We start from the raw sequence: 26,453 nt of genomic DNA on the forward strand, positions 1-26,453 counted from the left end.
AGTGTACAGTTTCCGGGTCATGTGGACAGCATGACTAAGCCGCTTCTGGCGAACCAGAACAGCACACGGAAACGCCATTTACCTTCCCGCCAGAGCAGAACCTATTTATCTACTTGCACTTTGACGTGCTTTCGAACTGCTAGGTTGGCAGGAGCAGGGACCAAGCAACGGGAGCTCCCCCCCGTCGCAGGGATTTGAACCGCCAACCTTCTGATCGGCAAGTCCTAGGCTCTGTGGTTTAACCCACAGCGCCACCTGCGTCCCACAAAAAAAAAATAGGTGGCATGGGTAATAAAATGGTGATGGAGTTTGCTAGAATTCCATTCAAGCTGGAGACAGAGAACCCAGCTGTTAACAAGCTAACTACACATATAGGCAAAATCCTCCTTTTCCCCTCCAATCAGTTGAATATTTTCTAAGTTCTTTAAAATTTAACAGTGACACTGAATAGCATTTTTTGAAGTGAGTGCCAGTACAGGAATCAAACGGGTTTGTGTTCCTGCTTCCATTTGCAATTGGGAAATTGCCTTTATTGGAAGGCTTTTGTCATCACTGACCTTCAGCTCTGTCCTGCTGTGCAAGACTTTCCCAAATATGGTCTCAACAGCTTCCAGCTCAAAATAGCCTCGTGTGACACAATGCAACATGGAATAATGCACTCTAAAGCCAGAGCTTCATTGTGTGAAAAGAGGAGGCGGCTTGCTAGCTTTGGCGATCCAAAGGGATCAGGTTGCCCTCTGCCCACTTGTCATTCTGGACACTTCTGACTCGTAGAATAACCTTGCAATGAGAACATCATCTAAATCCCTTTGAGCCAAAAGATGTCATGCTGTGTGTGTGTGTGTGTATGTGTGTGTGTGTGTGTGTGTGTGTGTGTGTGTGTATATATATATATATATATATTATTGGTTTTAACAGAAACAATAAAACAGGTAACACAGGATCAGTGATTGAAGATGCAACATTGTCAGCAAAAACATGACCTGCAGTCACAATGCAGCAAGATACCAGTCATTTTTACGGAGAAACACGAGTTGCACTTGACCTATGAATAAAACTTACAAAGGGAAGCCAAATGTTATCAAATTCGTTGTGCTTTGCCATGCCTTCTATTCTTCTGGGATGATAAGTTAGATGTTCTGAAAGAGCAATATTCCATACTCTTCACTACCAGTTTTCAGCAACTTCCAGACATGTGGCGGCCAGGAGTAGGGAAACTACACCTTGCTACTCTGGTGTACAATTATCTAACTGCAGCAATACTGAACGAAAACGTATGCATGCTTCTCCACTATTACACTGCAAATAGAGCATCCAGTCAATCAACAGAAAAACTCAGTGTCATCAAGCTTTCAATTGCAGCCGTGTCCTGTAGAATGATCGGTCTTGGCAGTGACTTCCATTTTTGCTATAGCGCAACTCCACCTTCCACCCAAGTGTTAACTGTTATCCACATGCAGTACCCATCCTAGTGTGGGTCAGAGAAGATAGAGAGCCACTTCCTGTGCCAGATACTAGCAGCAGAACAAACAGTGGCATACGAGGCTATTCAGAGAAGGATTCGTCACTACAGTAGTTTATGTTTGGCAGGAGGAGGTTCTTGCTGATATTCAGTCCACCCTCAGGGGCTACCCTGTTCGTGTTGCAGCTGACCTGGTTCCCTTGCAGTCTCTTCAGAGCTGTAGCCAGAGCTCTTGACCTACTGTACTTATTGATCGAACACTTCTGTAGGCATGCTAAGGAGGTCACAACTTTATCTCGATACTGAAAGGAAGGGAGGGAGAAGACACAAGCAGAGCCTTAGATATTTCCACTGCAGCAGTTTTAAAACACAGTCTTGATTCAGAGCCATAAAGCTACTATATCAGTTCACCCAACATAGATAAAAATGTGATCATGAAGAGTTCTCCAGGACTGCCCCCTCTCACAGAAGTAGAGAAGAAATGCCAGCATTGTTATTATTTTTATATCCTCTAAATTGTATTTTATAGCATGTGACTGTATGCAGCTGAACAACTGGCTACAATTGAGGCTACTTTAATAAAAGAAAAGAAGGCTTTTGGCAGATATTATCAGTGGGGCAGCTTTAAATCTGGTTCAATGGCAATCTTGTACCTTCTCTATTCTTTCTTAATGTTCTCACAAGCACATCTTTTAAACTGAATGCTTCATCTTGGCATCGGTCCACTTTGCTAAGGACAGAAATACAATAAACTTCCTTGAAGTTATCCTGCTTCTCGATGGCAATATGGCTAGAGAGCTACTAATCCAGCCAGGAGGTCAGATGAGAAGCGTTAAAGCAATCTCAATTAGTTTAGTGTTCTTGTGAGCCATTTTTAGCATTATTCATAAAAGGGGCATGTAAATAAACTTGATTATGATTCTGTTTTAACAGGCTGGACCATCTGAGGCCTACTAGAAATGTATTCACATTTCAAATTAGCAAGTCATGCCATCAGATATTATCTCTGTTCTACAGCTTGGAAGGGGTAATACCTCTGGTGGGGGACATATTGTGCTCCTTCTGGGGTAGTTTGCACTCCAGGGAGGTCACTTTGGTGCTGCTCTCCCTTGTGGGATATCTTCGGGAGAAGAAAAGGCTAAGAAGTACACCCTACACAAATCTGGAGTGGAGTCCCTAAGATGGTTGGATGGTGCCTTGTATGCCCTCCTTCCAGCACCTCCTGCGGCCAAGCTGGTGCCAAACGTATTGCTCTGCTTTTCTTTGGATCATGTCAGTGAGGCCCGGAGGGAGTTCTTGTCATCTGGGCAGCCCAGGACCTCCAGACACACTGCTCAGACTTGCACCCTGGGGAGGTCACCGGTGTTGCTAGCCCAGCGGTTTGACTTCATCCCTCGAGGCACACTCCGTTGTCCCTTGAGACAGATGGATACCAGCAGCAACAACAACTAGGAAAAGCAGGGCGTGAGCTATTAACTGACTTGGTGAATATAATCAGTGCCATAATCCAGAACATTTTGCCTTTAAGCCAATCACAACAAGGTCATATTATTCTTCCTAGATAAACTACAAAGCACCCATGCGTAATTTGCAACACTGCAAGGTAGACTAAGAGATTTACCTGCTTATTCAGACATATGTAAATGACTGGATTGTATACGGTGCCTGTTTTAGCCATATACATAGGGATGCTCTGGATTTGGGGACCCATGATCACTTCTGGATTCACCACTCTGGTCAGGGCAAAGGCAGCATAAGGCACCCAGCTGAGAAGAAAGGCCAGGATCATAATGACAACCGTCTTGGTCACCTGAGTCTCAGCCCGCTGAGTCGAATTGCTCTGGGCTATGCCACTTTTTGCGACCTAAGAAGAGAGAGGATGAAATGCAATGTATTATTATAAGATTGGGGCTGGTAGCAGAAGGCACAAGGAGAAGGGGACGACAGAGGACGAGATGGTTGGACAGTGTTCTCGAAGCTACCAGCATGAGTTTGACCAAACTGCGGGAGGCAGTGGAAGACAGGAGTGCCCAGCGTGCTCTGGTCCATGGGGTCACGAAGAGTCGGACATGACTAAACGACTAAACAACAACAAAAGCAGAAGGAACTGCTGAAATGGTCAGATGAAGATTTAGCCTACGGGGCGATTTCTTCTTTTCATCTTCTGCGTCTTAAGACTTTGTGGACTCTCCCAGTGGCTCACAGAAATGAATACACTGCTTTCTCTTCTTTTTGCAGCAGTTTAAATGCTTCAACTAAAACAACGGCAGCCATCCATGGATGCAAATGAGTCAAAGAGGAGGGACTCCAGAGACAACAATAAAGGATGGAAAGCGGTGGCAGCTGCTAAACAATGCCTGCGCTAAGTATTCCCAGCATGCCCTGAAATAATGTGCCTATAAATAGCTGCAAGTCATATTAGTGCAAAGGACATGCCTCCTTCAAATGCCTTAAGGTCAGACAGTTGTTACTGGAGCCTAAGTATGTATTGTCGTCCCAAGACTGAACGATCGGTTGTTGCTCTTTCTTTCTTTTTCTTTTGCCATTTCACACCCACCCACATGCAGCTTTTCAACTTAAACATAAGTTGAAACATCATGGAATTTTGCCTAGATTTCTTCAGTGTTGGCCTGATCCTAAAGTCTGTGGCTCAGTGGCAGAGCTCCTGCCTTGCATGGAGAAGGCCCCTGGTTCAATCCCCAGCAGCTCCAGGTAGGGCTAAGAAAGACCCCACTTGAAATCAATGAGTTGCTGCCATCAGTGTAGACAATACTGAGCTAGATGATACCAATGACCTGACTCAGAGTAAAGCAGCTTCCTCTGTTCCTAATCTGATCCAGAGCTCAGATACATAAAGGGACTGCTATGCAAGGAGGTTCTGTCTCCATTCATATCGGTGGAAGACTCAGCTCCAGGCTCACAATTTGTGCCGGATTTACGTATAAGCTAAACAAGCTATAGCTTAGGGCTCCACTCTCTTGGGGGCCCCCAAAAAAATTAAAGGAAAAAAATGTGTTTGCATTATTAAGTTTGTTATGAATAAAAATCATTTTAAGTTAGAGCTTAATCATTATTTCACTATTGATATGGCTAAAGGTAAAGGGACCCCTGACCATTAGGTCCAGTCGTGGCAGACTCTGGGGTTGCGGCACTCATCTCACTTTACTGTCTGAGGGAGCCGGCGTACAGCTTCCGGGCCATGTGGCCAGCATGACTAAGCCACTTCTGGTGAACCAGAGCAGCACACGAAAATGCCGTTTACCTTCCCGCCAGAGCAGTACCTATTTATCTACTTGCACTTTGACGTGCTTTCAAACAGCTAGGTTGGCAGGAGCAGGGACCAAGCAACGGGAGCTCACCCCATCACGGGGATTCGAACTGCCGACCTTCTGATCATCAAGCCCTAGGCTCTGTGGTTTAGACCACAGCGCCACCCATGTCCCTATTAATATACTATATAATATACTATTAATATACTTCTTCTTAATTGTATTTCACTATTAATATACTTCTTCTTAATTGTATTTCAGTTCAACAATTACTTTGATAAAATACATATTTTGTTACGTGCAAATGGCTTTAGATACCTATTAGGTCCATAAATTACCATATAGCATATATTCAACACAAAAAACAGCGACAGCAACAATTTGTTGTTGGCAAAGGACAGCCAGATAAGGGCCACATTACCTTCAGTAGCTTTGGGCCTCATCAAACCTAAATCCGGCCCTGCTCACAAACTTTTTGAACTCATTGAAATATCTCTCCATTTAAATGCATGGAAAGGCTTTGCAAGGTTTTGTGTGTGTGTGTGTGTGTGTGTGTGTGTGTGTGTGTGTGTACTTTGAAAGGAAGAAGGTTGCCTGGGAAGGAACGCAGCCCTCAGATTGAAAAAATGTTCCTCACCCTCCATTTAAAAACTCAGGGCTGGATTAAACTGAGCTGTCCTGCAACTTGAAGCCAGAGCAAGGTCTCCCAATACCATAATGGGACTTCCCCCACCTCCTCCCCCAAATCCACTCTAGGCAAGGAGAACAAGCGTAAAGGAAGGGAAGGCTAGATTGTTCCATCTGGGAAGCGGAAATGCTTATACTAATGGAACAATCAGAAGACAACCTGTCTATGGAGCCTTCATCCCGATTTGTTAGCACAAAGTTTGCGGGGTGTTAGACAGCACCAGCTACTTACTGAGCCTTCATCCCCATTTACTTGCAGGAGGTTAGATGGTATTCCGTCAAACAAAAGTTATCCCACTCTTTGCAGTGCATTTTCCCATTGCTTGCCTCATTGCAACCAGTTTTGGGAGGGAGTTGGGTTTGTTGGGCCAGAGCTCCAAATCAGCTTTATTTGCACAACTTGAATTTACCAGTATGTGACCGAACCTGAAAGTAGCAAGAGCCTGCAAGCGTCCTGAGTATGGTACAAAGCAGACATTTTCGTTTTCTTCTAGGCCTCAGACTACCCAACTGTGGAAATCAGTTGCAAGAACCCTTTTGGAACATGCATTCCAGACCCTTAGCAGAACTAGTGAATGATTTCCTCAGCTATGTAGAAGCAGGGTGGGTGACTCACCTGTTTGAGGAACGACTCACCTGTTTGAGGACGTAAATGAGCTTGCCGTAGGACCAGAGAATAAGGGCCAAAGGAAGCAGGAAGCACCACACGAAGAGAGACAAGTGGTAACTGCGGCTGTTCCAGTCTTCTCTGTGCCAGGCCAGAGCGCAGTTTGAGGCAATGCCTTCCACATCGTAGCTACTCCAACCAAAAAGCGGTGGCAGAGTCCACATGATACACCAGAGCCAGGTAAACAGGAGCGCCAGGAGGGCATGCTTCTTCCCAAACTGGATGCCTTTGAATGGCCTGCAAACCACCAGGTACCTCTCCACAGCACACACCACAACAGACCAAAGGGCCACCAGCCCTACAGTGGGAAGAGGAAGGATTAATGCACGCTTGTTCTCAGGGGGGTGGAAACCTGGCTAGGATGCTGCCATAATGGTGGCAAAAGATGAAAGTGGCTGCAGGATGCCTTGCCAACCCTTTTCCCAGCACGTTCCCTCGCTGGCCATGTAAGCATCCACTCAGGGCACATCCACACAGGCTGCTGCAGAGGGAGGGGGGCAGCCAGGTACACTTGCCCCCGGTTTCAGAGAGCTAAGCAAGCTAGGGGGGCCTTGCCAGGGGCTTTCCAGACTTGCACTGTCACACCAAGAACAAGACTCTCAGCCCATGCCTCAGACAAGGTCTGAACAGGCCTGCATCCATGCCATACATTTAAAGCACGTGGCTTGCCCCCAAAGAATCCTTCAGAGAACTACAGTTTCCAGAACCCTTGACAAACTACAGTTCTCATGTTTCTTTGGGGGAAGCCACATGCTTTCAATGGACTTTGTGTGTATGGTGTGGGTGTGACCCTGGTATAGGAAATTAATGTTTATTTAGGTCAGGTTCTTGCCTCACTGGACTCAGGAAAATAAAGTGTAAGAGGTAATGACGTTTTCCAAGGCCCTCCTGACTGGTCCACAGGGACCCTTTACTATTATTATTCTTGTTGTCATTCGTATAGAACTTTCAGGGTTCAAATCACTTCACAAGTACTATTTCACTAATATTTCACTTCCTTATAAGGCAGGCTGAGGGGAAAATTCCAAGAAAGGGCCTTCTACCACCCTCAGAAGTTGGGGTGGGTGCAGGGACGCGGACTTATAAAAAATATTGGGGGGGCCCGGGAAAGCTCATGAATAATAAATAAGCTCATGAATATGCAAATAAAGTGGCACCGCCTCCTCGTGAGCGAATAGGGGAGAGCGTGCTGCGCCTATTAATCAGCTCCAAAGGAAATTGGGTGGAGCTTTTGCTCGGGAGGGAGGGCAGGAGGCATGCAGCCCGCCCCTCCCTGTGCATTTTGGGCTGGGGGAGGGGCGGCGATGGCGCTCTGCTGGAGGGGCGCCGGAGATTATTGGGGGGGCAGAGCCCCCCCAAACGAATTTTTGAGGGGGCTCGGGCCCCCTCAAGCCCCATGGAGTCGGCGCCTATGGGTGGGTGTCCTGGGGGAGGGCATTCTCTGTGGCAGCCCCTAAATTGTGGGATTCACTTCCCACAGAGGTGCATCTGCAACCTATACAATACAGCTTTCAGCAAATGCTGAAGATGCATTTCTTTCCTCCGGCCTTTGACACCTGAGATACATGTTTTCAGGATCCACCCTGTTCCTGCGACTGCACTTTGTTTTAACTGTTTTTAATACTGAATTTTAAATTGCTGCAACCCAGCCGGTAAAGGGCAGGTAATAAAAAACAATAAGAGAACTACTACTGATATTGGTGGTGGTGGTGGTGATGCAGACAAAGGGTCCCGACTGAGGCCGAGAAACAAGTTGCTTGCTCAAAACCACCTAATAAGCTCACCATGGAGATGAAATGTGGACCCAGCAGTCTGCATGTACCCTATTTTACAGTGGACAGTCCTTTATGCAAAGGCATCCTCTGTTCAAAGGGCTGTCCAGGACAAGTCCAGTTTAAAGAGACCTTGAAGTTGACCATCAACAGTTAGTCCCCAGACAGTCAAATGAGCAATCACACAGGTCACCTGATCAAAGTCGACCCCAATACAGTAAGATGTAATTCTATAAAGTATTGTAATTATTTCTAAATTAGCATATATGCAACTTTTATGCAAATCTGTGCTCGCTGTTTGTCCCTTTTTTTGTTGAAACATGTGCTGTTTCTTGGTGATGCATAAGAAGCAACCCTAACCATACTACATATCATGCTTCATAAACCTGAATGAGAAAACCACATTAGGTGGTCTTTTCCGGAGTGTCTGTAATGGTTGTAAAGCTAGCAACAGGGATGTGCCTTGGTCTTTCAAATTTCAGCAGCACCCTGTGCAAGGCCAAAATCCACCCCTCTCACCCCTCTCGCCTTCCATTCTGCATGTGCACTACATCATAGTTGTGACACCCTGCAGCACACACACACACAGCTCAGCGTCCAGTGCAGGGAAACCTGTCATGCTGCCCTAAATCTGCCTCTGCTAGCAGCTTGTCCAGAATGAGAAGAAAGTGTAAAATTCTAGGCCTCCCCACAAGAGAAACCACAGGAGTTTGAAGAATATGTGGGTGGGTGGGTGGGTGGTTTGCTTGCTTGGTTGCTGTTGAATGACCACTGGGCCTGGGGTTTCCCACCCAGTTGGTGGGACTCCCTCCTGTTTTCCATCTCACACCACAGCAAGAGGACATTTTACTTCTGAGCTAGCATTCATCCACATACTAGCAGGCATGTCCAGGAGGTGGCTGCAGAAAGGAAGGAGATGGGTGCTGTGAGCTTCCCACCTTTCCATCTATGTGATAACTAACTTAAAACTCTCCAGGCAACCGTCCAAATTTTCACTCCAGTGGTTGATGAAGCTTATATATTGAATTCCCTGAAGATTCACAAATATGGTTCAGATGTGGGTTTCCAGTTCAGATGCCTTCCCTTAATATATGATATGCAGTTCAGGTACTGAGTTACATTTTCACTAGACTGTAGTGACCAGAGCTTAACAAAATGTTTACTTATATACTGAGAATTCCTCAAATTCCACTTACATACAAATTGGAAATTGGAAAGGTCAACATATATATATTTTTAACCATCTGAAATGTCAAATTGGACCAAGCCCCAAACTGATTGTCACCATCAATTTATTCAAGGAAAAAAACCCAAGCAATTATTATCTCCATTCTGACTTAATGTTTGTTTCTTCACTATAGTTGTGCTCACATTATCCTATGTCTGACAGTGATTCCCCACAGATTTCTATCTGTGCATGCAACATGGGTTGTATAAATGCATGTATAGACTACTATGTATGCAGCAGAACTTCCATTAGCAATGACACACAAAAATCTAGATAGGTGGGTAGGCTGGAATCACTTACCGAACAGAGCAACGGAAAAGCCCTGGAAGATGCAGAAAGACTTGTTTTCAAAGTAATACCCATGCAGATTAGCATCAGTCGTGGGGCAGAGTCCAATGACTATACTGCCCATGTCTGCAACCGACAAGTTCACCACAGCGTAATTAATAGGAACCCTGAGAAATTTGTGCTTGATGGTTAGTAGAATGATGGTTCCGTTGAACCAAATACCCAGAAGCGTGCCAAAGATCATAAGCACCCCAAGACCAAACTTGTATTTCCTTTCCCTGACCTGATCCAAGCAGGTGATGGCGTTACACGTCACATTCGGTCCAAGGGATGTTGAAGCATTGGAGGAAAACAGAGAATGATTCATCTTTCCATTTTGTTTGCAAGAAGTGATCCCTGTGCAAAGGATAATGAGCTCTCGTAATTCTCCTATTATGTCTCTCACGAAAGACACTCTCTGAAAGATGCAATAATACATTATCCCTTTTGGGTTTGAATACATTCTTGTTTTTATGCCTGGGGAATGGATAAATAGCATGTTTGAAAGCCCTGGGCCCAAACTATTAGAAAAACACATCTCTTGGAAACCACTTAATTGTGTATCTGATGTGCCTCTCTCTGCAGTGTAGCACTCATCTTTTGTGCTTGTTGTCATTTCGGATCTAGATAAATGATAAATAATTGTGAGTTGCTTTGAAGCCCATGAGAATGGTAGTTATGCAGTCTGCTCTAGGTCTGGGAAATGGGTAGAAGAACCTATCAGTCTTTTATGTCTGTCATCTTTTTCTCCAGAATACCAGCTCTTGCTTTGAAAGAAGATAAACCTCTTGTTAATATGCTCTGCTTTGGAAGTGATAGTGACAGACAAACAACCCTGAAATATAGATGTTAAGATCATATGTAACTAAACACAAATATATGACGCTCTGGAGAGTAGCAGTGCTGGGAAGTGTGAACTGAGTCTTCCATCTCCACTCTGCCACCAGAGTCCCACTCACAGGAATGGCACTGGAGGGGGCGGTCATTGGGCACTTGCCCCTGAAGTGGGCCCACTGCCATTCTCTGCAGCCCCCTGCTGCTCCAACCCCTTGCTATTGCTGCCTGCTCACCTGCCCTCTGAGCGTGCAATAAATGACAAGGGTGAGGCGATGGAGCAGCAACTCCCTCTGGGCAATTGTGCAGATTGTAGCTGGGAAAAGAGTCCAAACAAGTTGGCAGGAGGAGCACATGGCAGAGGAGGTCAAGCCCACCAAGGACTCCTTGGCTCAGGGGCTCCTCAAAACCTAAGAGTCGAAACAACCCATGGATCAGTATCTTTTAAGCATCTGAAGAAATGCTCTCTGCTCTAATAAATAAAGGTCTTCCAGTGTTACATTTCTGAAAGTATGCTAATAGCCAGCTTGGGTGCAGAAGCTAATAGAAGGTGAAAAATTGGGCATCCTAAGAATCTCAGATCATGCAGTCCATTTCACCAGGCTGCAGAACAGAAGGCAAAGCAGGGAAGGTGGCCTATCCAGCCAGCTCTGCTGAGAAACCAGCTGCCTTTGACGGATAGTCAGTTGTCACTTAGCAGCAGCCTTTCATTCACTCTGACTGAACACTTCCATCCCAGCTGCTCATTATTAGAGCTATAACTTTGGTGCTTGAGATTGCTCCCCCCCCCCCATCTTTCTTCCTCATCCCTTATTCCTGTTGCTACATGCCTTTTAGATTGTAATCTTGAGAGCAAGAATTGTCTGGTGTGTGTGTTTTTTAATTGATCAGTAAGCTGCATTGGGGGGACGCGGATGGCGCTGTGGTCTAAACCACAGAGCCTAGGGCTTGCCGATCAGAAGGTCGGCGGTTTGAATCCCCGCGATGGGGTGAGCTCCCGTTGCTCGGTCCCTGCTCCTGTCAACCTAGCAGTTCAAAAGCACTTCAAAGTGCAAGTAGATAAATAGGTACCGCTCTGGCAGGAAGGTAAACGGCGTTTCCATGTGCTGCTCTGGTTCTCCAGAAGCGGCTTAGTCATGCTGGCCACATGACCCGGAAGCTGTACACCAGCTCCCTCAGCCAATAAAGCGAGATGAGCGCCGCAACCACAGAGTCGGCCACAACTGGACCTAATGGTCAGGGGTCCCTTTACCCTTTTAAGCTGCATTGGGAACATTTTTTTTTTTACAGGGTGATAGTGGCGATGATGATGATACACCTTTAAGCAGTGTACATACATCAATTATCAATAGATAAAATCAGCAAATATTAAAAACAAATACTGTACGCATATGAGTAAATCTTGCGCTTGGTGAAATCAAAGTTTTTCGCAAGCATCTAAAGGAGTATAGTGAGGATGGCTACCTAATGTTTTTGGCTGAAGAGCTGGGTAAAAATTCTTGAAATAAAGAAACAGACCTTGACAAAAATATGTTCAGAGAATACAGTACACAACATGTTTGATGAGGACACTCCAGTATAAACCCAAACCTGAAATGTTGATAAGCATCCCTAGCACCTTTTGGCAGTGAAAGTCTTCTGCAAAACCAACAACTACTTTAGTTTTAAAATAATTTTATTAGCATTTCAAAAAGAAATTTTTATTTCTGTACACACTGTACTTTTACATTCCGCTTGACACTGGTGGAGGATGAGCTGTAGCTCCACTGTTAAATCAGAGTTTGTAGTGAATTATTAAATGTCTCAATAGTCATTTAAGCCTCATTTTTCATTGTCACCTGCACAACCCATTCATACATTAAAGGGCACGTTATAATCATGGAAAGCAATAAAAGTAAACAGGACCACAACCTGACTCAATAAATATTCCATTGGATGACTATCTGAGGCACTTAAGATATGGGTCACACTTTCCTGATGTTCACCATCTTCAGTACATGACATCATGCAAGTAGTAAGGAAAACAGAACTGGAGGTGTCCGAGGCTGCTTTTCCAGAGATCTCATGCTTATTCAACGCCTTTCATAAACTCCAGAAATTCTGCCAAAGAAAGGAAATCCAAGATGTTTGTTTAATAAGATTATGGTTGGAGAAGCAGGGGATGTTTCTTGCCACTTCTTCCCCCCTCCCCAGCTTTTGTGTGCTGCTCCACAAGTGTGATTTTCCTTTCCCATAGACCTCCTGCCCCACATGATGAGCTGTACTCATGCAAGGACTGTATGCAGGGGTATGCATACCCCTAAAAGTTTTGTGAATCTAAGTTTGGCCTCACTGAGGGGCAGTATTTCAATATGAGTAGGAAAATGAGAGTATCCCTAAATATTTTTTTTAGGGGGAAAAGCACTGACTGTATGTATCAATTGTTGCGCATAAGGCATGCATCTTGCCATTTGAGTTTGTCTTACCCATTACTTTCCCAGAGGCAAAACCACCCTATTATCACTCCTCAAACATTTTTTCAAGCAAACAATGGCTATAGTCCAAGACAGAGTTAAGCACACTTAGGACTATTTATGTCAATGGCCCAAAGCAAGCTTAACTCTTCATTAGACTGTGACCATGGCTATGAGACATCTCAGTTTGTCTTATTCTTTTTTGAAAGGATAATCAAAAAATGATTTTGTGTACGGAAAATGATACTAACAGCTTAAATACGAACTATTAAGAATTGACAATGCAGTGGCGGGGAAGTGAATGCAAGATAATGCATTCTGACCCAGAGACCAATGCATACTGCAATACACCCGAGGCTTTTCCTCCTTTATTTAGGTAACAGGATTTATATACCACTTAATCATCAAAACCTCTAAGCAGTTTACATAAAACGTACATTAAAATTTCTGATCACATCAAAATTTAAAAGCAAGTTAGGGTAATTTTTGTTCAAAATAAAATCAGCTATTTAAAAAATCCATTGTAAAATAACGTCAAATTTATATGTTTGGGCATGCTTGCTTATAAAAAAGTTTTTAGCAGGTGCTGAAAACATTACAGCGAAAGTGCCTGCCTACAGTGCCAAAACTAAGAATTCTACCCAATGTGAAGCCTCCAGAGGGCGCCATTGATGCTTTCAGCCTGTTAGCCAATCTATGATGACCTGGGACCACCCACTCCACCCCATAAGTCCAAAGCGGTTTAGCTTTGTTGCCTCATCCCATCCTACCCTCTGAGTCAGAAGCCCCTTCCTTCTCTCCCTCCTCACTGCTTGTTCCAGAGGGAAGAGCCCCTTCCACGCATGTGGGGTGCCCAGGACAGCTGCATTGGGCTGCAGCACCAGCCCCTCTCTCCCTCGTGTGTCTCTACACTCCTTGGTGCCAGGTGGCTCCCTTGTCCCACCAGGGCTCCCCAGCTAGGGAAGCTGTTTTTCTCCCCCTCCCCCCCCCCCCCGAATGTGACTGCTGTGATCTGTAAAGAGACATGAGAACCTTCTTTCCCACAACCCTGTGATAAGGTTGTAAATATGGGGGTTTGCTTTTTCACAATTCAGATCTCGGTCCCCTTGCTGTTTCTCGTGGGGTGGGGTTGGGGGAGAAGAGGGAAATTAAGACACAAAGGACTAAAACCAGACAGAGAAGTAAATGACCCTGTGCTTTGGGAAATGAAGTGAGATAATTCTTTATATTACTGGGAAATGACTTGCAGTGTTAACGTTTATGCATATTTACTCATAAGTAAGGACCACTGAGTTCAGAAGTAAGCCCTGGTGACTAGTGCAATGTCTAAGCATGCTCTACTCAGAAGTAAGAATCACCGAGTTCAAGAGGAAGCCCTGGTGACTAGTGCAATGTCTAAGCATGCTCTACTCAGAAGTAAGAATCACCGAGTTCAAGAGGAAGCCGTAGTCCATTCAAGTGAAGCCTCTGGAAGCTGCCCCTGCTATAATGGGCACAATGTCAAAGAAACCCTCAGGAGCTAGATATCAAAAAAGAGCAGAGGAGTGTGCGTGTGTACGCGTGTGCATGTGTATGGAAATGCGCATAGGGCTGGCCGATGTGAGTCTTCTACCCAGGTGAAAGAAAGCCTAGTTTTGCCGTGCTGCAGGGAATCGGCAGGGAATTCAAAAGTGCAGGTGTGGCTATACTGAAGGATTCCTTGCAAGTGTGGAATGAACACTATGTGGCACTCCCAGATCCATAGATCAAAGCAGTCAAGTGGGCATTTATGGGGTAAGGTGATGCTTCAAGTCAGCTGGTCCCAAGCTGGAAGGATTTAACTGAAAGGAGTACCTTTGGTCTTTAAGTAATGGTGACTCTGAGTTTTTAAGATTAGGTCCAGTGTGTGTGTGTGTGTGTGTGTGTGTGTGTGTGTGTGTGTGTGTGTCCACCCTCTTTTTCTTTATAGTGGTTGCCAACTAAGAGCACTGCAATTCTTGCTGTGCTTTATATTCAAAGTTACACACAGTCATTTACCATCATAGTCAATCTTGCCATCGTTATTTTTGTCTCCATCTTTCATCAGTTCCTCAATGTCGTCTTCAGTGATCGTTTCTCCTGTAGCTTGCAACATGAGTTTTAGTTCGTCTAGGTCTATGTATCCATCTGTATTTCTGTGAAGAGATGGGAGAGCTCAAAAAAAGGGAGAATTCCATTCCCGTACATTTCTTCATTCTCACCAAGCATTGCATTGCAGCCGAGCGTTTATTTGAACACTGTATTCTATGTGATACACCACAAGATCAACCAAACAACCCAAAAGGCATTGTTTGGCATTAATATTTGTATTTCAATATGATCATGCGCAGTTTGTCAGAGATCTGAATTTTACAAAGAAAGGACTTGCAAACAGCTGAGTGATAATCTAGTGGAGCTGTTAAATACACATGTGCAAATGCAACATTCGTACCCATCAAGGCTGAAGTTTTGGGTCTTACTTAATGGTTGGCCAATGTGAAAGAGGGAAAAAATCCCAACGTGTTGAATCATAGAATCTTAGAGTTGGAAGGGACCCAAGGGTCATCTAGTCCAACCCCCTGCAATGCAAGGAAGTCCGCTAAAGCATCCATGACAGATGGTCATCCAACCTGTCAAGATAATGCTGAGGAAGAAAAAGTTCTGGAACCTTCTTGCCCCTGGGGGTCAGATTTTTATCTAGCCTTCCCCCTGCAGGCCAATGTCTTCAGGTGGGTAGGACAATAATCACATGGTATCATTATGTCGTGACATTCTTTTAATGTTTCTATGCCTAATTTTGCCTACTATATCCACCTTTGCAATGCACTTTCTCCTAATATTATACATTTTTGTATGGTTTTTTTTTTTACTAAATTATGCATTTTATGAAAACTCCACCCTGGTATATGCATTTTTCTGTGCATTACTTGGCTGGAGGACTACAATGAATCCCAACCTGGGAGAATGGCAGGATGTCACTATATTAAGTAATAAAAAGAATTGCAATATTCAGAGAAATGTGAATTTTGCAGGCTGGTTGTGTCTCGATTTGCATATTGCCTTGAAATGTGAGCTGAAATGATTTCTCCCCCATCCTCGTAGTGGCAGCTATCACAGTGAAGGAAGTCTATGAAAGCTAGTTATCCTCTTCTTGCATATTACTAGTCACTAGGTATGAGTGTTAGAAACGTTCTGTCTCCACTTGATCACTGTCTAGGTCCACAAGGTACTTACTTGTCAAACATTCTGAAGAGATCGGAAAGTTCTTCTTCTGATTTTCCTTTGCTGTCATCTTTCATACACCTGACCATCATAACTAAGAACTCATCAAAGTCTACAGTGCCACTACCTGTCAATGAAAAAGAAAACAACAAAGGTAACTTACCACCTTGAGCATTTCTACATAAATATTCCGAAGACGGCTAAGAAAAAAAGCCAGTTTATATTGTAAATGCTGTAGCAGTTGACAGAGGTTTGTTTTTCCTTCAAATTTAAATGGTGGTTATTGTTTTTTTCCAAATTGTTATTGCTCGTGTTGTTAGTTGTTCTTCTTGTTTCATCTATTATTTGAATCCATAAACATTCAAGGAGGTGTGATGAATTATTTCAATATGATGATTTCCATCTAGAATTCCATCTAGAAACCCAGCCAGATGCATGGGCTATAAATAAAAATAATGTTGTTGCTATTAATTCATTAAATTTATATACGACCCTTCATCCGAAGATCTCCGGGCAGTTCACAAGATAAAAATGCAGAATATGCCAAAGGACATCTGGTTCAACTCCTCTTCATTCCTCCTCCACACAGCTCTCAAGAAAAAAAATGTTTTACTATTTTTAAACTTTCCTTCCCAGATCCTTATAACCACCCAGAAAAAAATAGCTCACCATCTTCGTCTACTTCATCAATCATCTCCTGCAGCTCCTCGGGGGTAGGATTCTGCCCCAGCATTCTCATCACCTTCCCCAGCTCCTTTGTGCTGATACACCCATCCTCTGCACCCAGGACAAATATATCAAAAGCAGCCTTGAATTCTGGAGGAAGAAATGAAGTCAGGGTTTGCCACATTGAATTCAACAAGGAGGCTTCAAAGCCTACAGCAGACTTTCCAGCTGTGACTGACAGAAAATAGCTGGCAGCTTTCTACTCCTGCCTTCAAAATTATGCCAGATTGATTGTCTCTCATCCCTTCCCTTTCATGAATGGGACCAGCTAAGCTCAAAACGTTAAAAGGCTTAAAAGAGTTTCAAGGACATTCAGCCTCCCAGCATTTCACAGATGTACTCTGTTAGTTTATATTTTAATTCAAAAATATGCCAAATGCAATCTGTGGAGGGCCCATAGCTCAGTAATAGACCACATGGTCCATGCACATACAGACCGGGGTCAATCTCTCGGGTAGCAAGAGGTCCTTACTGTGGGAAGCCCCTGATAGACAGAGTCAACAGTACTGGAATATTTGGAACCAGTACCTTGTCTTGGTACCAGGCAACTTCATGTCATATCATGGCCCAGTTGATCTAACATCATCAGGCAGCTTCATAGGTCTATATGACCCCTTTTTAAAAACATCTCTGGAATTTCTTTATATCCTGCATCTGCCAATAAAGGATTGGGAAGCATAAGCAGGAAATCGCCTCTTAAGATTAGAGTGAAGTGGTAGCAGGCTGAACTTCACAAATGGTCATCTTCCACCAGCTCTGGATCCAAGCTCTTTATTTTACATATTGATTACTTGTCAGCGCTGGTGGCTAATTGGTTAGTCAACCACCCCAATTACAAGTTGACAATGCGGCAAACAGCCTTCTTGTGAAATAAATGGGAAGATAAATGGCACAAGCTTACCATTTTTCTGTTCTTCTGTCAACTGCTCAACCTGTTATTAAAATAAAGACTCAGTTCAATCATACAGTATAACTATTTGTATACATATCATGCTTGTACTTCAGTCAAATATAGTCTTCCAGTAGCAAGACATTACAGGCTAACAAAACAGATATATTAATTTCTTAAAGTAAAATGTTTCAGTATCCTCCACCTTCACCTGCTCTGACATGAATTAAACTCTCTCTCTCTGTCTCTGTCTCTCCCCAAAATTAGTGGTGGCTTGATTGTGAATTCTCCTCTTGATGCATCCCTTCTCACTAACATTGTATTTAATAGGCAACATAACATCTTCACCATAACATCAGATATGCACATCTAATTTGCCTGGTTGTTTCCTCGTGGGATTTAGCCAGCATCTCCTTTAATGATACTAAATGCTAATTTGTACCATTTAGTTGCTATGTGCTCAAGTTAATACATAATACAGTGGTACCTCGGGCTAAGTACTTAATTCATTCTGGAGGTCTATTCTTAACCTGAAACTTTTCTTAACCTGAAGCACCACTTTAGCTAATGGGGCCTCCTGCTGCCGCTGCACAATTTCTGTTCTCATCCTGAAGCAAAGTTCTTAACCTGAGGTACTATTTCTGGGTTAGCTGAGTCTGTAACCTGAAGCGTTATGTAACCTGAAGCGTATGTAACCCGAGGTAGCACTGTAGGAGCATCCTCTCAAAATATCCATGCTTGTGATCTGGGCCTTGTACTTCTGATTTATCCTCTCTGTTGCCTTTGGTGAGCAGGCCTAAGTGCTTATGGTATGCAGAATAGACTTCCAGGTTCTTCTGAAAGCTGGTGGTGGGGTGACAGAGTGTTAGCTCTAAATTCAGGTTCAGACCCAGGGACACACCCACCCCTCCAGCTCATTATTCTTCTGACTGGGACATTGGACTCCAGTCTTGGACTCCAACTCTGCTGTACTCCTCCTACATACAAGCAGATACCACCTCCTACATGTCAGCATCTCCAAGATACACCTTCTGCCCTGTCCCCCTTACACATCTTTGTGTAAAGATGGCTGTTGAGAAACAATCCCTTACTCCCTTATTCCTGACCAGTCCTGTTTCCGTCTGGAGAATCTTTTCAGAGTAAACTGACACACATGGATCAACCTGTAAAATCTTGGTAAGATTCCAATTACCTATGAGGTAAGATTCCAATTACCTATGAGGTCAGAACCACCCCATAGAAATACTGGTCTCCCATCCGTCAGCCTTGCTTGCATTGCGTTGGAAGGCTGCAGAAAACGAATGACAAGATGGGGGAGGGGGATAATCTATGGAAACAGATAACAATAGCAGCAAGATGCCAGTTCCAAATTTCATAGTGAAACCTGAACCTGCTTATATAAGCCTCTGTGATGGAAGTAGAGCAGCTGTGAGATGCTCTTTCATTGTGATGACCAAAAAGAAAAAAGAAAAAAACCCCGACAACCCAAGATAGTTGGAGACAGCAAACAAACGCCTCCTGTCACTTTTGTGTGCTCCACATAACTTGACTATTTTGGCACGCTGGCTATTTTTATGCCCTAGTGACTGAGATGCTGTTAAGAAAGATAACCCTTCTGATTGTTCACAGAAGCTGACTGACATTGGTATTTATCACTGGAGGCTTTTATCTCAACCCATGGCCCTGAAAATGTTCTTTGTATACACTGGCATCTGGAAAGCATTCCAAACTTAGCTCTGCAGAAGAGATGTGAGCGGGCAACGTGATAAATCCGCTGGATTCCTTTGAACAAGTGGTTGCAAAATTACATGTGTTACAGGAGCAGTTGCATGCATGTAAAGATGATTGTACTTTGCAGTAAATGACGGACTAATGTAACATTCTTTCGTTTCCAGCTCGGCACCCCAATTGCTGCCTTTTTATGTTAACATGTTAGAGGATTGGACAAGAGAGAGACCTGGGGTCAAATAGAGCCTCAGCCATTCGGCCTCTGGCAAGTCACATCTCTCAACCAAACCTCCCTTATAGGTTTGTTGTGAGCATAAAATGGGGAAAGAAACCTGCATTGAGCTCATTGGGCAAAGAGGAGGATGCAAATGTTGTAAGATAAACATGTGCAAGGCTTAAGCTAAGGCAACACATAAAGGATCATCTTGTTGACCAGGAGCCCCAAATGGACAAGGCTGAAGAACTCTCTTAAGTGCCTGTAATTCTATTCCTACAACATGGGAAAACCAGTGACTTCCTCTATAATTGTTGTAAAGGCAAATAAGTTAAAGGCTATGACAAGGGGTGTAGAACCACTGTACTAAATGTAAAGTAAATTTTGCTATAAATAAATTTCCCTCAATGCCTTTATGAGCCTAGTCTCAACAGTGTTGCTCAGAAAGCAGACAGTGCTGTCTGGGGTTGACTACCAACTTGCAGACTGCAGACCCTTTTATTAGTAAGAAAATGCAAAACATGCAGAACCCAGATAGTCCAGTGTTGTCCCATATTGGAAAAAGAATCTTCTGTATTTTAGACAGAAATGTGTGCAACAGCCCAGATACATTCTTTTGCCTCAGTGGATTATTTATTTACAGCACATAGCAGCTGTTTAAACCTACTTGTAGGAGCTTAGCCATCACCAGGATATGCTCAGGCAGGAATCATCCCTTCTTCCATCTGTCTTATTAGGGTTTCTTATTAACAATCTTAACCACAGCAGAACATAAGCCCAGTTAGATTACAGATATAGCCAGAACTGTTCTTCCCCCGATTAAAATGGAATTAGTGAGAGTATTTCTGTTATTGTCATTAGTTTCTCTCCTTACCCCTTTGACTTACTTTCCAAGCTAAAAATAATAACTAATCTAACTCTCCTGAAATTTAGGCAATTGTGATCTCGTGTCCTCTTCTTCATTGAACAGAGTGAGCATTTTCCTTCAAAATTCGTCTTGCAGAGCAGTGGTCAAAACCATAGGCGCAAAAAATTATAACCACATTACTTCTCAGGCCCCCTTGTAGTTCACAATTACGAGCAGAAGGGGAAATTATAGATGAATTCCGAATTAAACAAACCAACAAAAACCCTTCAGCTTGTGAACTTCTGGGAAAAAAACTATATTTGCATATATAAATAATAAATTGTTTCACTGCTATCTGCATTTTCTGTAAAAACATATTGGCTATAATAGTACAAAGATAAAGTAGTTTTGAAATTATGCTCAACAACAGCCTTATGCAGTTAGGCATCCCTAATCCATTAAACAAAAACCTAAAATATATACTCTATTTAGAGCTGGGCTACAATGAAAACAGACTTTCACATAAAACACAGTAAGTTTCATTAAATTAAGCAACAATGCATTTGTCCAAGTTTTTTTTTTTTTTTAGGGAACTTAAGCTGTATGGCAAATCTCTTTATCATATCAACAAGTTGAAGGATCTCCATTATTACATTTAACATTAATGATAAAAATGAATCTAACATCATCACTAGCATTAACCAGAACATTAATATTTGCACCTTGTTAAGACATGTGGAGCATAATCCTGTGCTTGCTTATGCAGAAGCAAGTCCCAGCCTCAGCTTTATATCATCATGTATGAAAATATTACTTACTGCTGCCTTGTAAATATCATCCATGGTTTGTTACTGTTGGCCCGGTGCTGGATGGAGATGTCAAACTGTACAGAGACAAAATTAAGGTCTCTGCCAGCTCTCTGTCCCTTGAAGCTCTGCTTATATAGTAGGCTGTCAGCCCTAAATGTGTCAGGCAGGGACTGCTGATCGCTACACAGCCCGGCATATAAAGCCATCCTATCCATTCTAAGCAAGACTCTTCACCTTGTCTCAATGGGAAGCATGCAAAGTTTGTTACAGCTGACATTTCTAAAACATGATCCTAATTCCACTGATGCTTACTTTGTTTGTTTTATACTTCAGAACTAAAGTGCAACCTGATCTTTGCTACACTTATGCTTCTTTCAGGGACCAGATGGCACACGTACGGAATGATGGTTCCACATTTTGGGGGTGCTTTAGTTTTCCGCGCTCAAATTCATCCATATGACTTACTGACAGCAAAACCAGTGCTTTGTATACTATGCACAGCTGATTTACTACCAACAGAACATGAGTATCCTATTGGAAGACCTGTCCTTTCCAAAGGAAGCCTTTTCCTTGTGTATCACACGTGTATCACAATGTCAGGGGCAAGAACATGAGCCTATGGTGGTCTAGCTGTACACTCTGTGACAATTGAGAAACAATTCAAATATAAACCTTTCACATGCAGCTTTATGGCACAGTCCTTCACTCCACCCAATGGAACCACTTCTGTTTCCTTTTTAAGTAGTGAAGGAGAATCTTCCATCTGAATAACTGTACCACACAATAGTCCAAATGTTTGAACTGACTCTTACCAAATTCTCTGCAAGCATCTGTGGGGTAAGCTGGTTAAATTCTTAACTCATGTCGACCCTTGGCAAAACAATTTGTTCCATCATTCACTTAGCTTGTTTAGGGACACGCATTGGTATTGAGGTTATACATATGCTAGAGTGAACAATCTCTCCACTGATTCAGAGCTCCCCCCTCTGTCCAACTGTGTTTGCACACAGGTAGGTAGAGCTGGGAAGAAACTAATTCATCTGTAAATGGAAACTTATGTGAAGAATTTGCAAGTGGGCTTTACTTTGAATGAGTAGAGGTACGTAAGAATGGCACTACAATAGTCAGGATAACTTAACATGGATTTATTTCCTATATTTATTTGTTCAGTCATATTGTGTTTTACCCCCACATCAGCCAACAATGCTCATGAAGCAGCTAACATAAGATCAATAAGACTAATACAGTGGTACCTTGGGTTACAAACACTTTGGGTTACAGACTCCGCTAACCCGGAAGTAGTACCTCGGGTTAAGAACTTTGCCCCAGGATGAGAACAGAAATCGTGCGGCGGCAGCAGGAGGCCCCATTAGCTAAAGTGGTACCTCAGGTTAAGAACAGTTTCAGGTTAAGAATGGACTTCCAGAACAAATTAAGTTCGTAACCAGAGGTACCACTGTATATAATTATAACAAATGTTAAATATCCTCCTGGTCAAAGGGAGAGGTTTTTCTCCATTCTTCCAATGCTAAGAGTTGGCATTCTAAATTCTTCATCCTCTGCACTTGTATTCTCAGGTAATGGATGGCTCTGAGGCACCCTATCATTAAGCAGTGTGATGTGGCCAGGAGATGGCCAGGAAAATAGCTGTGAGGTGGTGGAGAACCGAGCTGCCCTGTGCCCTCTAAACTAGCTTGCTGCCTTCAGGCACAGTGGAGAATGCTGCTCCAGCCCTGGTGTTTGCTTGCCAGTCTGGTGGGTTTCTGAACGTGGAATGTGGGTAGGGAAGGGACCATTTTGTCCATCGCCACTTATAGCAAACTGTCTTAGGCTGGTACTGGCTGGCTCTACTTGATGAATGAGCCAAAAAGGTGAACAGGCTCTGGTTCACACTGCTGCAAAGCTTGTTCTTGTAGCTCAGTGCATTCAGAAGTAAAATAATAAAGCATTTTTCAGGAGCTATAAGCAAAACAACAGACACTATTAATACAGTAATTCTTAAAGAGGTTACATAAATTATTAGAGATCTAAATCCTACCATAAAGGTTAACGTAGACAAGTCCAAAAATAATCCTTAAAACGCATGCCCCAGACAGTTGTCATAAATTACATTTAAAAAAATTTAAAGTCATGTTCAGAAACGAAAGACAAAACTTGCTTGGGACTCATACAGTAGCTAGGAAAGAAAAAAATTTAGTGCAGAACTTAAAAGCTCTTATTCTGTTTTTGGTAATGTCTCCCTGGAGCCACAGGAGTTAAAAAAAAATAGGCATTTTGAAGAGCAAGACAGACTGTGGTTAAGAGGCAGAGAAAAATAGTTGGTTAATGAGCCAGCTGAGAGCTAGCGAGGACAGAAAGATTGCCACATCCTTTGGGCCTTGCTGGATAGTTGCTCCGGTGAGGGAGAAGGAAGGGCAAGTTTTCTATTAGCGTTTCAGCTGATTATTTATTAGCTTAACATTCCATGAGGATTCTTCCATCTAAATCTCTTTTGTTTACCTTTGAATTTTGTAAGTGATAGCAAAGGATAACAGGATGACAAAGATTTACGTCCATGGGTGTACTCATGAGGTGAAGCAATTTGTTGCATAAACAGCATTTGCCTGGACATATCTACGTTGCATAATGGAGGTTCTTTCCGTGCCTCTCCAGGCAAAAATGGAGCCTCCTTCACAGGTGCAGGCTACCATTATAACAGCAAAAGCCAGATTGTAGGGGTGATTTGCAACATAACGAGGCAGTCTGTGTTGTCTGGGTTAACTTGTAGTAATAGATGCGGGTGGCTCAGTAGCACAGGCCAAGGACTGACTAGTCAAGAGTGGGGGATTCTGTGGCTGGCGGAGCAACCGGCTTCTTATGTCAGCACCGTATCAGAACTGCAACACCTTCTTTCCAAAAGAAACTCAGGGGTGAAGCTGCAGGTCAACAGACTGGTTCCAAAGCAGATGGGAACAAGCAACAGATGGGGCACCGTTGCTAGAAAAATGCAGGGAACACTCGGGCCACATTGCACTTCATTACCTCTCCTCTGAGGAGCTGCCTCTTTTTTTTTTTTTTTTAGGGGTCGAAAGTAACCCGGAAGCTCCGTCCTCCAGCTGAAGCAGCTGCGGCTCTACTTCTTTCGAAAGTCCATGTTTCTTCCTTCCGCCCCCCCCCCCTGCCGCGCTTTAGCCCCGCCCCCTACGCCCGGGGCTTCCTCGACCCTTCCGCAGGCTGCGAATGACAGCTTGTCGCGCGGCGGCGTCTCTCGAGGCCTCCTCCTCCTCTTCCTCGCCCCGCCCCCGCCGGAGCCAGCCGAGTTAGGGAGGCGGGCAGGCGGGCGGAGTGAAGCCGAACATGGCGGCTGTGACGGCGGCGGGTGCTGCGCTGGCAGCGGCCCGTGGGGAGGGGGAAGCGCAGCAGCAGCAGCGGCCGCCACAACAACAGCAGCAGCGGCCGGCAGAGCTCGCCTGAGGAGAGCGGCCGAGTGAGCGCAGCTTCTCCGCCCCAGCGGCGCCTTCCATCTCGCCGTCCCTCGCGCCCTGCCCTGCCCTCTTCTTGCCTGAAGAGCGGCCGAGATGGAGGTGGTCGGGGCCGGGGAGGAGGGCGAGGAGCCCCCGAAAGGGGTCCGGATCCTTGGCTCGGAGCTGGTGGAGACCTACACGGTGAGGCGGCGGCGGCGGCAGGAGGGGCGAGGAAGGGGAGGCGAGGTCAGGGCGGTGGTGGGTTTCTTTTTCTCAAAGGGAAGGGTTCAAGTCTTTCCCTGGGTCCCTCATCCCTCTCTCGGGGAAAAGGACGGGAATCTCCTGATCATGGTACACGTACACACGCACTGTGCATCTATATCGTGGGAAGGGGGAATAACGATGCGGGGATAAATGGGGAGCGGGTTGGAGAAAACCTGCTAAAGAGACGCTTTCTTGGTGCATCCAGATCCGATATTGCCCTGTTGGGAAACGATTGCAGGCTTCATCGGGTCTGGGTTATGGTTGTGCGCTTCCGAGTTACACAGAACTCTTCCTTGGGCGGGAACACTTAACTCCGAAAGCAAAATAAAATGCATGTGAGAGAGCAAAGGTGGTGTTGGGGCGGGGGGGAACACTCCAGCCATGAACCATCTTCCCCAGAGTCTCATCTTTCTAGCATTTGTAGAACCAGATAAAGGAGGCAAAATGTGCTTATAGGTTTTTTGGTGAGAAATTAGCCATCTCTTCCGCTTTTTAGTGTTTTACATCCCCGCCCCGCCCCCCCAAATCCTTTGGCACCCATGTGAGGGAGGCCATAGATGTTGTTGTCTCTCTTATGGTTGAGGTTTAAAATACTTGCCTTCGAAATGGGTATGCCAAATCAAAAACCAAGTTCTGGTATGAGCTTCATTTTATTCTGCCCTCTCACTTCATGGTAAACAGATACAAAGCATCCTTTAGAAACTGGCCCAAACACATGACCTAACATATAATACATTTGGTATGTTGTTTTTTAACATAATATGCAGAAGGGATGTGGCAATGGGCAAGGGGACATTTTTCCAGTCTGGATCAAATTCAGTGTATGATAATCTTACGCAACTATTAAAACTATGAAATGCTTCTCTTTCTGAATGGTGGGGTTAGAGGAGAAGAAGATGCTTTGATTTGCATTACACTAGTTGTAGTAATGCTCTTATCAATACCAATAAACTTTTTATACAGAGTTGTCTGTATGGACAAGTATATTACAGTTACCTAGCAGCTTTAGAAGCCAACCCAGAATCTTACCATTGAAACATCTCAAACTACTTGGTTACATAAATGAAAATGGGTGTGCCTCCTAGTTTTGTTTTAGCTAAGCCATTCTCTTAGATGAAGTCTTGAGCCATTCTCATCAATGAATTTTGTAGTGTGAAAACAGATTTTTAAACCTGTTTATGCCTATTTTAATAGTATGAAGGGGTGAGAATACTTGGCACCACATTGGTTTAAAAGTGATATATATGTCCCATTTCTAATGCTGCATAGATGCAGGCCTTGTTGATTGCATTTTTAATACGTAAAGTGTAAAAAAAATCAGGGTATAATGGAAATGATTTACATAATGTGAGATACTTGGCAGAGATAGAACTGCAGTGTGAGAGTTTTGAAAATATTTTCCCCCTTGAGTACACGGGCTAGCTAAAATAAGAGAGAAGGGGGAGAAAGCAGTCTAGATAAAGTACTTTCAAAATGTAATTCTTTTGATCTGTGTGCAGAGCAGATAATGATATTATAATGACTAATCCAGCCAAAATTAGGCAAACAGTCCCCCTCACAGTGCTAATTTTGGCTTGCGCCTTGTTTGTTAGTGAATACTTTTACTGTATTTGCT

The 26,453-nt window shown here is 43.8% G+C and overlaps 3 protein-coding genes across 6 annotated transcripts in view; 1 reads left to right on the forward strand and 2 right to left on the reverse strand.

Moving 5' to 3' along the window:
- Nucleotides 1-1,545: 1,545 nt before the first annotated feature.
- On the reverse strand, nt 1,546-9,851 carry LOC114590873 (parapinopsin-like). Its single transcript, XM_028717452.2, has 4 exons — nt 9,386-9,851; nt 6,055-6,383; nt 3,084-3,326; nt 1,546-1,764 (listed from the first exon to the last, which is right to left on the reverse strand). The coding sequence occupies exons 1-4, from the start codon at nt 9,849-9,851 to the stop codon at nt 1,546-1,548; spliced, it is 1,257 nt and encodes a 418-aa protein (XP_028573285.2).
- A 2,052-nt stretch (nt 9,852-11,903) lies between these two features.
- On the reverse strand, nt 11,904-21,277 carry TNNC1 (troponin C1, slow skeletal and cardiac type). The gene is made up of 6 exons (XM_028718771.2): nt 21,141-21,277; nt 17,546-17,576; nt 16,588-16,734; nt 15,931-16,045; nt 14,716-14,852; nt 11,904-12,346 (listed from the first exon to the last, which is right to left on the reverse strand). Exons 1-6 carry the CDS (start codon nt 21,162-21,164, stop codon nt 12,315-12,317), a joined length of 486 nt encoding a protein of 161 aa, XP_028574604.1. The 5' UTR covers nt 21,165-21,277; the 3' UTR covers nt 11,904-12,314.
- Nucleotides 21,278-24,388: 3,111 nt separating this feature from the next.
- The window catches only part of NISCH (nischarin), a 34,945-nt gene continuing 32,880 nt past the window's right edge, over nt 24,389-26,453 (forward strand). The window contains exon 1 of one of the 4 annotated variants that reach the window (XM_028718774.2): nt 24,389-24,775. In XM_028718774.2, the coding sequence (XP_028574607.2) occupies nt 24,689-24,775 (87 nt within the window). In that variant the 5' untranslated portion in view covers nt 24,389-24,688. The remainder of the gene's footprint in view (nt 24,776-26,453) is intronic. The other 3 variants (XM_028718775.2, XR_013391952.1, XM_028718772.2) reach the window with 3 other exon arrangements.

Source organism: Podarcis muralis, chromosome 2 (assembly GCF_964188315.1).
Source record: "Podarcis muralis chromosome 2, rPodMur119.hap1.1, whole genome shotgun sequence".
Classification (NCBI taxonomy): Eukaryota; Metazoa; Chordata; class Lepidosauria; order Squamata; family Lacertidae; genus Podarcis; species Podarcis muralis.

Excerpts from the sequence above, each read along its gene's own strand:
- TNNC1 (XM_028718771.2), bottom strand. The coding sequence starts at position 21,164 with ATGGATGATATTTACAAGGCAGCA. Across the intron at positions 16,735-17,545 it reads GACAGAAGAACAGAAAAATG|AATTCAAGGCTGCTTTTGAT; the intron begins GTAAGCTTGTGC and ends TTCTTCCTCCAG. Across the intron at positions 12,347-14,715 it reads TGGCAAGATTGACTATGATG|AATTTCTGGAGTTTATGAAA; the intron begins GTAAATGACTGT and ends TTTCTTTGGCAG.
- LOC114590873 (XM_028717452.2), bottom strand. The coding sequence starts at position 9,851 with ATGTATTATTGCATCTTTCAGAGAGTGTCTTTCGTGAGAGACATAATA. Across the intron at positions 3,327-6,054 it reads TCATTTACGTCCTCAAACAG|GTCGCAAAAAGTGGCATAGC; the intron begins GTGAGTCGTTCC and ends CTCTCTTCTTAG. Across the intron at positions 1,765-3,083 it reads ACATATGTCTGAATAAGCAG|TATCGAGATAAAGTTGTGAC; the intron begins GTAAATCTCTTA and ends CCTTCCTTTCAG.